At 39.5% G+C, this 12,694-nt stretch overlaps 1 protein-coding gene across 5 annotated transcripts in view; it reads left to right on the top strand.

Moving 5' to 3' along the window:
- The first annotated feature begins 685 nt into the window (after positions 1–685).
- Positions 686–12,694, top strand: part of col16a1 (collagen, type XVI, alpha 1) — a 98,402-nt gene continuing 86,393 nt past the window's right edge. For all 5 annotated transcript variants that reach the window (XM_042012238.1, XM_042012235.1, XM_042012236.1 and 2 more), the window contains exons 1-2: positions 686–1,031; positions 7,683–7,804. In XM_042012238.1, coding sequence (XP_041868172.1) covers positions 7,729–7,804 — 76 coding nt within the window. In that variant the 5' untranslated portion in view covers positions 686–1,031; positions 7,683–7,728. The remainder of the gene's footprint in view (positions 1,032–7,682; positions 7,805–12,694) is intronic.

The following is a 12,694-nucleotide window of genomic DNA, read 5'->3' as shown; positions in this document are numbered from 1 at the left end:
ACAAGTGAAAGATAATGGCTGGTTAGAAGTTGACCCCTCAACAGATAACAGGAAATAAATATCTTGAAGAAGTGAATACTCATATTCATGCATTCAGGTGAGAGTAGTATGCACATATCAAATGGTGAGGTGATATTTATTTGCCTGCTGAACTATTTATTTGCTGACAATAAAAGTGGAATTTATGCAGCTGTTATGGTGATTGTTTCTGAATGGTCAGGGGCAGCAACCAAAGCCACTTCATAGATTGGATGCAATAACCCAGTGATATCACAATATGGGAGCTGTTGACCTGGCCTTCACTCATAGGAAAATGAGATAAGTAAGTTCATTAATTTTAATGGAGGAAATTCTTCTCTATAATGCACCAACCGGCTACCGTAATCTGTATTTCTTGTCTTAATACAGTGCTTCAACCTAGACAGAATGGAAGTAAGTCTCTTTACCCCTCCAGTATGCCATGAATCACAGAGTGAGAGGTGAACAGTAGAAGGGGGGTGGATGTGGAAAGATGGGAGGGGAGTAGAGGGTAAAGAGAGGGTAGAGGCCTGGAAAAGCTTGCCAGAGAGATTAAAGAGATGCCCCAGGCTCATTTTCCTGCATTGTGGACAAGGTGATGTCACCACATGTCTGATACAGGAATCTCCCATTGAGAGAAGGAAAAAAGAAAGGAGGAATAGAGGAAGAGAAAAGGGGGTGTTGAAAAGAGATTGGATGGGAGAAAGAGATAGAGGCTGAGAGGAAAAGTAATAAGAAACCGAGTTACACACATAGAACAGGCGAGGAGAGGGTTAGAGACGCTGGGGAGTTGGACTGTGCAGCAGAGAGGAAGAGGGGAGGGGAAAGTTGGACACAGACAATCCTCGAGCAACTTTTCTCTTTTCTTTCTCTGTGGAGGGAGACTCAAGAAAAAGAGAAAGAGCAGGAGGACAAAACCCACATTGGAATACTTTGGGAAAAAATTCTTCTCAGCTTTCTGTATTTTAAGGGATTAATATAATCACATGTTTGTGGATTGAAGACAGTTGAAGGTAAGTGTTAAAGATTGATAAACTGCATAAAGAGCTCAGCAACTTTTTGTTTGGATTAAGAAAATGTTGCAATTTAGGCAATAATGGGACTGAAAACTGTACTAAGTGGTTTAAATCTTGATGATTAAAGTTTTTGTGTAGGTTTCTGCTCCAGAAAGTTGAAAGTGATTAATGCAGGGAAATGTTATAAGCATATCAAGAAGCAACAGATGACCAAATAAATACCAGAAACCAACTGTGAGCTCAGTATAACTGAAGTAACATAAACTCACTCTCCCAGTGGAGATCATTATCTCCTCAGTGGCTAAGACACATGCTAGATGTAGCTTTTTTTTTTTTTTTTTTTTTTTTGCAAGAAACTTTTGAGCCATTTTACAGTTGTTGCTACAGCTGCTGGCAAAAGTGATGCTAAGTTTCCCTTCATACCTAAACCAGGCCTCGACAGACTTATAACAAGCTGAGTTGTTAGTGTAAATCTTGCTGGCATGCGTCCAACCCCCGTAGCATGGAAAAGCCTCCTAACATCACTGTTTCTTCTGGATCTCCTACGTGTTTATGTCATTCAGGGTTATGTTTTGCAAAACTCTGCAAGGATTTTAGTTAAAACACCAAAATGTAGCTCTATTTTCTTTACTTGAGGAAAGAAATGCAGAGAAGGAAGCTCAAATGCCACATCTGCTTTTCTCATTACTAACCCATGTTTGCTGGATTTTGCATCCTGTGTGTGCACCTCCGGTCTCACATACACACACAGTGTTTTGAAAGTTCTGTTTTAGACATTTCCTATTCTCACCTGCAGTAATGTCTTGGGTATAAACCCAAATGTCTTGGGCACATTACACATTTTAGAAATCTTCCCATTCAGCAGAATCTTCAGGAATATATTTCTCCCCTGCAGAGATATACTCTGCTCCCTTCAGACCCTTGGGAATGTACCCTTTAATATTTGAATTAGGTGCATTAAGTGTTGCACAGTTAAGCTGCTTAAGGCTGCCCATGCAATGGATAGTTGTAGTCTCACATTTTTCTCCCAACTCTAGACTGTCCTATGGGCCTGCTGTAAATTATGATACTACTTCATTCTTTGCTCATTCAGGTCAGTGGTGCAATGAACATTAAGCTATCAGAAATGTAAATTAAAGCAGGAAAAAAAGCAGCAGGTCATCTGTTAACTGAAGGCCAAGTCTGTCATGCATGGCAGTGGCTCGGGGCCAACTAGGTCATGTCATCAGAGTTGGCCTCACTTTCCATCATTACTTTTTGCAATTGGACCAAATGTGTCCCTAGCACTGGGATGCCCAGGTAGCCTTGAGCAGATGTGTGTGTGTGTGTGTGTGTGTGGGGGGGGGGGGGGGGGGGGGGGGGTGTTAGTTAGCCATCCTGTTTCTCTATCACAAGTAAAGTCCTTGGATGTTGCCTAGGAGGTAAGACTAGTAAAAACTTGCCCCATTCCCTCTCTCTTAGGTGTCAAACAGGTTTGGATATTACTTTTTTCTAGTTTAAAAGTTTCCACTGCTACAGGTCAATGGATATTTAGAGTGCATGCCAAGGTTTTGGGGTTTTAGTTACGTTCATACACTCATAGTTGTTGTAACAGGCATGCAGTGCACGCTTAGATGTAGCCTGAAGCACGTCTGAAGATTCAAGTTCAGATAGAGTTTCAGTGTTTGTGCTGATGCTTTCACAGCAGGATCTCTGCAGGAATAACAACTATTGTTGACAAAGATCTTTTATCCATTTTGTGTGGATTTTATTTAAATGTCAGATTTACCTTTCACTCTAATGCCTGTAATAACTAGTGTAGGTGACTTGGTATTTAACTTTTCACAGATCGTGTCGTATAATGCATATTGTTCTGGGATTTTTGGGGTTTACAAGTTTCCTTGCACAGAGGTTGCCAGTGTTACTGTAGAAAGTTACTGTATAACATTTTGCATTGTCAAAAGTCAGAATATGGAGCACATAGGGCATGTGCTCATAGAAAAGTGCAAGTATGTTGCAGGAATAATAAAATCATTCTAGAAATAAAGAAACTGACAAGTGTGTGTATAGCTGATGTGTTTTTTAAAGACATGTCAAACAGATCCATTTCATTTCTACAATGAGGCCAACAGTCAGATGTTAGGTCATGAATCAAACATCATCCAGTGCAGAGACTCTGTTTGCACAAACTGGAGTACAGACTGAACGATTTCTAATTTAAATTAAACAGTCTGGTAGCACCATGTGTGCTCCTCTACTTACCACATTTACTTAGTTTCTTTTATTCTATACATGAATATTAGGTCCCATTTATCACTGCTGAAATGCATTCATGAAAAGAATCAGAAACATCCAATGCCAACTAACTGGAATACCTCAGCATGGGAACCATGTGAAGCCATCTTTTAATACACTTTTTCATGTAGCATTTGAAGCAAAGGCAGTGTTGTACCTTTGTTTAACTCACAGCTCTGTTTGTGAGGTATGGAGGTGGATGGGAGGCAACAGTTGATGAACCTCTGGTGAAGCTGCTTAGGTAGTCCATGAACACATGCTTCTGGCAGACAAAACACTCATCTAGACTCTGCTACTGACGTCACTCTCATTTTCAGTGATTTATATGCAGTTTGAAAATATGCACTGGGATAGCTAGTGCAAAAAACAGCAAATGTGATCTGTCTTTCAGAAGCTCTGATAGAGCAGATTTTGGTTAAGTAAAAGCATAAGTAGAGTAAGCGTAACACCTCTGTTAACCTTGTTGTTGACTCTGAGTGTCATACCTTTATTCCCTTTTTTTTAGTGATGCAGAATCAACAGTCTGATGCCTATTTTCCTTTTTTTCACTATCAAACTTACTTAAACAAACAAAGAAACAAAAAAAAGACATTAAAACCAGGCTTTAGCAGCATTTTGCAAAGAAGGAAGTGACTTTATGACTGACCTGAGGAATGCTTGCAATGACCTTTCTCTGTCAGACCCACTCTTGTTAAATATATCTGACCCCCTCTTTGCATCTTTACCCCTTATAGCTTCAGTAGGATACATACTGTGCTGCATAAAATGTAGCATGTAATAATGTGTTTACACAGCTTTTTCCACTTTTTAGGCAGGTCTTCAAGTTTGGGACATGTGATACACAATTTAAAATAAATCCTCTTAAATAACACAGTTATATAATGTGAAAATGTAATATCTAATTATTGTAACTAAGACAATTAAATATCTGACATTTTTTTAATGTTCAGTTCTTACTTTACAGCAGCACAAATATAATCATTTTCATTCAGAGCACATTTGTAAATTCAGTACGATTTCGTTTGTAGTCATTATGGTTTTTCATAGGAAGGTTGGCCTTTAGGATGACCTCTTTGGGTGATGAAGAGTTACTAATGTTAAAAGATGCTATAATACATCAGACTGCTTCAGCTCTGTCAGTTTAAGTTGGTAGTTTTAAGAAATAACTACTTTTTATTTATTTCTGAAAATATATGACAACCAGTTAGTGTTTGCTTTAGTTAATACAAAATATAATGTTTAAAAGTTACCATGAAATGCATGTGTTGATTATACAGTCTACAACAGTTACCATGGGACCATATTTATGGTGAATGTACCCTCTTATAGGCAGATTTTTTTTTTTTAAAGAAGACATAACAGATATTTTATTTTATCTTTCAAATGGATAGTTAAGTTGGAAGAGCATCCGTCTCTCATGCGGGAGAACAGAGTTTGATTCCCCAAGGGGAAATTATTAACACTTCCCGGTTGGGTCCTTAGGCAAGACCCTTAATGCTATTGCCTAACCACTGTAAGTCACTTTGGAGAAACGCGTCAGCTAAATGACTGTAATCCAAATTATTATTATTATAAATTTTTTTTTTCAGACTTTATGGGACATAAAGATAAAAGGCAAACAAATTCACAAACTTATGTTGTACATTGTATGTTGTTGAGGGATATATATATATATATATATATGTTTAGTTTGAACACACCTGCCCACTTCTTTTGAATCAGTATGTGCTCAGCAGTATAACTGTCTCCTGTCTGTAAATTGGTTGCCCAGGAACTACCTATTTGTCCCTGGAAACAAAGTAATCAAGACATTTCTTTTTGTACTTATATAAGTTTAATGAAGTTTTCAAATTTGTCCACCTCTCTGTAAAAGTGGCTGCAATCACCTCCCTTATGTCTCCATTTCTTTGTGAAATTATTTATATAAGCTTTCAACTAGAGAAAAAAAAAGTCAGCATCATGGATGTTTGGAAGCAGAGTCTGTGAATGAGCTGTCCATCAATCTTCCTTTTGCAGGATGTTGGAAGAGACAGCTGGAAAGCCAGTGAACCTGCACATATCACTGATAGACTGACAGATTTGCATTGGGCTGTCCCATTTAAACAGATGCAAAGTATTCTAAACAGTGGTTCACTGTTATTTAATCATCCATGTCTGGCTGGCTAATAAGCAATACTGCTGTCAGGGCATCAAGTGGACATGTTTCATTTAACTCTGTCAGAGTGTGTTTCTCTGAACATGCTTGTGTTGGGGTTTGTTATTCCATCTGAAAGTGATGGCAATGATGATGAAATATGTGACAACCAAAATTACCAAGCTCTGAGTGCATATTGCCTCCTTTGTAATGCAATGCAGTACAATATCAATGCATCTTTTGTCTGTGTAATGGAACTGTGAAAAGTGCCACAACTTAGAGCTGTAATAGAAACAGAAAACAGAAGATCTGGACAAAAAAGACTGAACAACAGCTAGATGCCACAGAGCTGCTCTGAATCAGAAAGAGACATGTACTTGTTAAAATAAATTAATAAGGTAACAGAAGGTAAATAAGTGAAGCTAAAAAAGAAAAAAGAAAAAGTTGGGATTGATAATGTTGGTCATCACTTCTGTTATCCAGCTCTTGTCGTCAGGCTTTTAGGGCTAGAGGAAATCTGTCATTGTTTTCCTGCCTGAATTGGCTGCACATGCAGTGACCCCATCACTTTCACGCCTGATAACCGGGCTCGCAGCCAGACCGTTGGTCCAGCCTAGCAGCCTAACCCCATCCTGACTTTATCGGCCATAGAAATTCAAAGAGAATGAGAGAAAGAAAGACATCCTTGGCAACACATATTAGGAAGCCTATTAAGCTGTTTTGGATTAAAGCCAGATAATAATAGCAGTGAGCTGTAACTTTTACCACAGCCTGTGTTCTGCACACTGTGATGCGTTATGAATTATGTACTGTGTGAACCTTCTTATTATTGTGATCATGTTGCATGAAGCCTGGAATAATAGCTGCAGCTTCAGAGTGCTCTAAACACAGCAGCAGTCTAAGGTTTTGATTTATTGTCCACCCATCCAGCTGCAAGAGGAAACTTGTCCCTTTTGTTGTTTAGCTTGCAGCTACTTTCACCCAAACAGTGTTTTCCGTAGAAGGTCTCACAGATAAATTGTTAGACAGCGTGATTATACAGGCTAAAAGCTAATTTCTTACATAGAATTTAGAAAACAGAACAAGCAAAGCAGCTACAATCTAAAACCAAAGGCACAAGTGACATAGGGGTGAGACAGGAGGTGGGGGGGGGGGGGGGACATAGGACAATGTCCTCATTATTATTTCAGAGCAAAATTTAAAACGCTGTCCTCCACTGCAGTGTTTGAGCTGCCCGCTGCACACAGCCATGTCAGGTTGGATGGTGTTCCAGCAATGTGTCTATGGCTGGGCTGGAGCACCAAATAGTGCATCCCCAGGGGAGTGTGGGGGTCATTTCTCCTGGCAGACAGGACAGGTGTGTGTTTGGAGACACAGTCTGCCTGCCTGCCTGCCTGCCCGGAGGGCCCTGCTGTACTGCTTAACACTGTAGAGTTATGGGGTTCTCTCACATGCTGAGGGCAAGTCCAGGTCAGCTGGGATCTGTTTATGCGAGTCAGAGTGGGCGGTGTGGATGTGTGTACATACTTGTTTGTGTGTGGGGGGTTGGGGGGGTTGGGGGTGTTGCAGAGAACAAATAGAATGTTTATTTACACGTGGCATGCTTTTTCATCTTTGTGTCGGTGTGTGTGTGAGTGTGTGTGTCTGGTGTGCTTGTTGTTGGGCCACGTGGAAGCATCTGGTACAACACAACCATGGCTCCAGTGGAACAGTCTCCAGATGTGTTTGTGTGTTTTGGCCCTGTTGTCTGTTTGACTCTACAGCCACCAGCCTGCATGGAAGTCATTTTACTTTCATGTGAGCATTTTGCATATACAGAAAGCTTTGTTTTACTGGAATATGCGTGTTGTCTATTGGTCTGTAGAATCACATTTCTTTTGCTCACATGTGTGTGCATCTAAGTGTACTTTCCTATACAAATTTAAATTTCCTGTGTGTGTGCAGCTGCTGCCCAGTCAAAGTCCAACCAGATGGACAAGATTATGATCATGATTAGACTTTATAGAGTTAGAGTACATTATGAGGGACATTCTAATTCACATGCTGCTAACAAAGCCTGCATCATACCACATAATTAACACATCAGCTGGAACTGACTCATAAATATACATCAACATCTTTTCAAGAGTCCAGTGTAATGCAAAACTGTCAGCAGTGTCAGTGGACATCTTGTTTGTTGACAGGAAAAGGATTTGACTTTTTTTTAACTTTCCCCTTTTCACTTTTATTTCTCTCATCAGCTGGTGGCGAGGTGAGGTGAAGTTGTCTTGTTAGTGGAGTGAAACCATGTGGCTTCTCTCCTCCTCTCTGACTCTGCTGGCCCTCAGCACTGCATCATGTGACACAGTGACGTCAGACCAAGGTAAGTTGCCCTATTTCCAAACATTCCAAGGACTGGCTCTGCATATGTTTTGAAATGTAGCACAAAAAAGTGACTTGCTGTAAGAGAAAAGGAATTGTTGATCATGATCATCCCAAATACAGTGCAGTGTATTTTGTTTGGGTAATCATGAATTAATTCAGAATGTAGATATTCTCACTATGCTTAGAAGTACTGATGAGTAAAATAAATAACACACAGATACTTTAATATTATAACATATTATCAATGAATAGCATCTGAGTAAATAATTTCTTTGTGACATAAACATTTACATTGACTCACTCTAAAATAACTCCTGATGTCCATCTTTCTTTTCTTTGCTCTTGAAATTCTGATTGAAAATACAACTATTGTTAGGGGACACACTCTGCCACTAGCTAGCACCATTAGCTCTTTCAACAGAGCCAATCACAAAAGTGCAAAAGAGCAGAGCCGATCATATTACTTAAATCTGGGTTGGAAGGTGGGACTTATAGCAGCGATTACTTCTTGCAGATAAAGCATCAATAGCACTGATCTTTCAGCTGTGCTACATGAAAATGTTAGGGGGGGACTCAGGACTTGCTTTACATTGGTAGAAAGATGTTCACAACTCTGCACGCATGGTCCAGTCACATCCGATTCATAAGTCATCAATGTTTACAGAAAGTAAAGTCTTCCAGTATAATAGGAATAGACCCAAAAGAACTGCTTGGAATGTTGGTCATGTAGCCCTTCTGTTTGCTGGCCATTTGGATGGCTATGTAGATGTTGAAATGTGCTCCATTAGTAGGTATAGTGGAGCTCTATTAAATTCATACATCAACGTAAATTCTATTTAATGACAAAAGCTGCTTAAAAAGTATTGCTCTCTGTCTTGAATATGGCATTGCTTGCTTTGCCAACCTCTCTCGCTGTAAAACTGCTCTGCTCTTGATGTTACAGTGTCTCTGTGACGCCTTAGGCCACAGTGAAAACCGTGTAATTACAGCTTCTGTGGCTATCGGTGGCAGTGTGGTTCAGTGGTAGCAAAGAGGCATGTGTGTGGCTGTGTTCCTCTTCATGAGCCATCAGTCATTCTGAGGATGTGTATTTGTAAAGAGTCTCTGTATACAAGCCGATAGTCTAGTTTATTATCACTTGGTGTGTTGGAGAGAATCTGAAGTGTTACTATTTGCACCCAGGTGAGTGTGTATGTGTGTGTGTGACAAGTGAGAGAAACAGACAACCCAGATATCAAGAAGCAGACAGGTGAAGAAAAATCTCTTTTGTTGTCTTGTTTTATTTATTTATTTCACTCTGAACTGTCATACCCCCTCATCACACTGTCAGTATGTTCTCAGGGGCCTGTTCTGTGATATCAGTTGGGGTTGGGGGGGAGCAATCCTCTATAGCTTGCAGAGCTCTGAAGGGAGCTTTGAGGAGAAGGTGGTCCCCCCTGGGAGATCCTAGTCAGAGCATCCAAGATGAGACTAAGTCAGCTTGCAGCTCCCCCGAGTCCTCCCCTCTAGTATGTGGAAGAAAGTGCTTTAACACTTTGTCATAGCAAGCACAAGACACACCATAACGATCCTCCAACTCATCCAAAATCCAAACTTATGGGTAATTTGCTGACTTTACAGCAGGAAAGCAGGTTTAGGTAAAATTAGTGTCAAAAAGTTGAGCTACATGACAACGCTGCAGGTCCATAGTGTATTAGGCGCTCTATGCAGCAGATCCTATGTAGTCTGAAGCACAGGTTTTATGTATTGTGTTTTTTGGAGCAGGTCTGCATCCGGGCTATTGCAATTTGTGTGTTGTCCAATGCCAATGAATTTTAATAGCCTCAACACAAGCTAGAGATGAAACACAAAAGTCAGAAGCAAATGCAGGAATGTTTTTTTCTGTTTTGTTGCTTTTTCTTTTACTAGAGTCGATAAAGCAGCAATAAATATCTGTGCTGAGTTTATCACAATACCCTCAAATGGTTAAAGTAAAATAAGCTTTCAAACTCAGGAAATACAAGCGATTTTCTGTGGTTTGGAGCTCTTTTCCTTCTCTATGCCTCATCACTCCAATTTGCAAAGAAAAAGTTCCTCTTGATTTTTTTTTTTTTTTTTGGTTTGAGTGATAGTGGACATCTATTCATCCAAATGGCCACCAACACCTTGTTTGGTGGCAAATTACAACTTTCAGATCTCTTTAAAAACAAGGCTTCTATCCCCTCAAAATGGAGCAGTAATGGAAAGGGCAGGTAGGAGGATCGTGCCTCAGACTTAGTGGTGAACATGAATAGCTGGTAGTGTCTCCACTTGCCTCCAAGACTGGAAGGTACAACTGTACAAAATGCCAGGTTTCTGTTGCCCAATATGATGTGCATTTAGAAGGTGTGATGAATATTAGATTAATGAAAATAGTAAAAAGATCAAAATGCTCTTCTACTGTGCAAAAGAATAGATTAACTCACTTGAGGTGTGTTTTGTCATTTTTGAAACAAAAAATATATGCATGTATTTATGTTAGAGAGGATGGAAAAGACTAATTCCATATGATCTGGCAAGATTAAAAAGTAAACCACCAGCTGTTTCTGGTCTGGTAAACTCATGTGACTAACATGATGATCTGTGGATGCAGAAATAATTTGATTTTAAGGAATGAAATACTTTAAAATGTTCAGTGAGTTGTATTTTAGTAAGATATGCTATATTTCCGTCTCCTCTTGCATATAAAAGGAAAGTAAATGACAAAACAAGTGATATCAATTATCAGCCAAACCATTACGTCTAACATTTTTATCAGGTCAGAATTTTATCATTTGTTCATATCTTAAAATATCTCAAATGTGAAAGATATTCCCAGCAAGAAGAGTTCCATTTTCATTAGGAAGAAATTCTTATTTCTATTGAACTGCTACCACTAGCTGTGTATTCTATACCTCCACCCCCTGGCAACACACCAAATCCATCCTATCCCAACTGCCATTAGCCATCACAGAGGTCTGACTCACCAGTCCATCAAAACATGTCTAATTAATGTTTTGATTTTGCTTTTTAAAAGTTTGCTTCACATTTGCTACACTACTGAATGGTAACAGGGTAACTGGTTTGGTCATCAGACTGATTAAAAAATATCCATTATCACCAGTTAGTTGCTAGCTATTGTCAATTATGTGGTGCTGAGTATGTTGAAAACAGGGAAATGGAATCAGAGGACAGACAGGAAGTGCAGAGATAATTGCGTGTATTTCAGAGAACTCTAGTCACAGAAGTTAAGAGGCTGTCTTTCGTCCACATATGCTCACGTTGGAAAAGCAATGTCAATCCTTCATGTTTATGCTGAAGTGCACTCTAGGGCACAATGTCTTCAAATTCCATTAACTCAGTGTTTAGGAATGTTTGCTACCATTCAGAAGTTTGGACACACTTTTCTATTAGACTTAATGGGGAAGTGTGTCCAAACTTTTCATTGGTAGTGTAGCATTGCATCTCATCTCAGAACTGTACAAGGTCTAAAAATTATTAGTAGGTAACATACATTTCTCTTACATATAAATATTTAAGTTTTGAGCTTACGATAAAGTTGATTTTTTTTCTAAAGGTATTATACATCCTCCCATGATCTGAGCTAGCGTCACTTAGCAATGTGTGTAAACATGTGAAAACACTCACAAACACACAGGATGGCAGACATTATGTGCAGCAACACAATCTCATTTGTGCAAGTTTATTGATGTGAAAAGCTTGTAAATGTGTGTCATGAGTCAGTCTGTATCTCTGTGAGCTTGTGTATGCATACTGAAAGTGTGCCAGAGGCCTACGAAGGGAAAATGAGTGAGCTCATCCCCCTGAAGTGCTGTGTTTTAAGTCTTTCCGCTCCTCTGTACTGCAATTTTATCTCTGGAAAGTAACAAGGAATGTTCTCTGTTGTCTTTTTCTTTGGCCCAAAATGGCAATGTCAGACTTATTGTCTCAATACTTCCTTTTTCACAGTCTCAGTCTAGTGACCCTGACTATATTTATTGTATTGAATCATCCACTGCATCACCCAGCATATACCCTTCTCTCCATCCCGCACACTATGTGCAAGTCTTTAATAGATTCAGGACATGGAAGCTTCACCCACTGACTCTGGTTTTCTGCTGATCAGCAGCCCAGTCCAATTATCTTGGAATGCCACATTGTAAAGCTTATTGAATAACTACTATGGTCCTTTCCAAACTACGCAGTGCAAACTCTGAAACTGTGAGCACACTTTCGACCTCCATGCCCCTAATGAAAGCACTGTGCCAAGTCTCTGCTGCTGTGAAAATTGAATTAATAACTAAGGCCTTACCCCAACAAAGCAATGATAGATAGGCCACTGAGGCTTAAATCTTCTAAAAGTATCTTTAATATCAGTGTATAATGTGCATTTTTCATGTTATAATGACTGTCTATATGCTTGTCTAACATTGTACAAGGTGTATTAGTTCCCTTACAATCATTATGTTGAAGAAGTTATCAAATTATTCAGGTATGTGCTGCCTTGACACATTTCAAGTGTACATTCCTAATGCTAAGTGTGTTTTCATCTAAATGTGGCCCTTGGCCTCTCTAAAGATCTTATAGATTGAAGATGTGGTAGAACACTCAGCAGTACTGCATGCCAGCTAGTTTAATATCACTGCTTGCTTTGGCAAGACTCAAACACGACCCATCAAGGAGGAAGTGAGACCAGCCAAAACCATCCAATCTTTTTAAGGCTACATGCAGCTACTAGCGGGATCCTGGAGAAGCGCTCATACTTTGTGCTAATTAGCTTGTCAACAAGCAAAAGCTTTCCTTTGATCACAGCTTGAAATGAAGTGGGGTTCAAGTTATGCACCATGTCCGCTGCCAAACTGCACAAGTGTTTGACAACGCAACAGTCCAC

The sequence above is a fragment of the Melanotaenia boesemani genome, chromosome 17 (assembly GCF_017639745.1).
Source record: "Melanotaenia boesemani isolate fMelBoe1 chromosome 17, fMelBoe1.pri, whole genome shotgun sequence".
Taxonomy (NCBI): Eukaryota; Metazoa; Chordata; class Actinopteri; order Atheriniformes; family Melanotaeniidae; genus Melanotaenia; species Melanotaenia boesemani.
The sequence above is the reverse complement of the archived record's forward strand: the minus strand, read 5'-3'. Positions and strand labels throughout refer to the sequence as shown.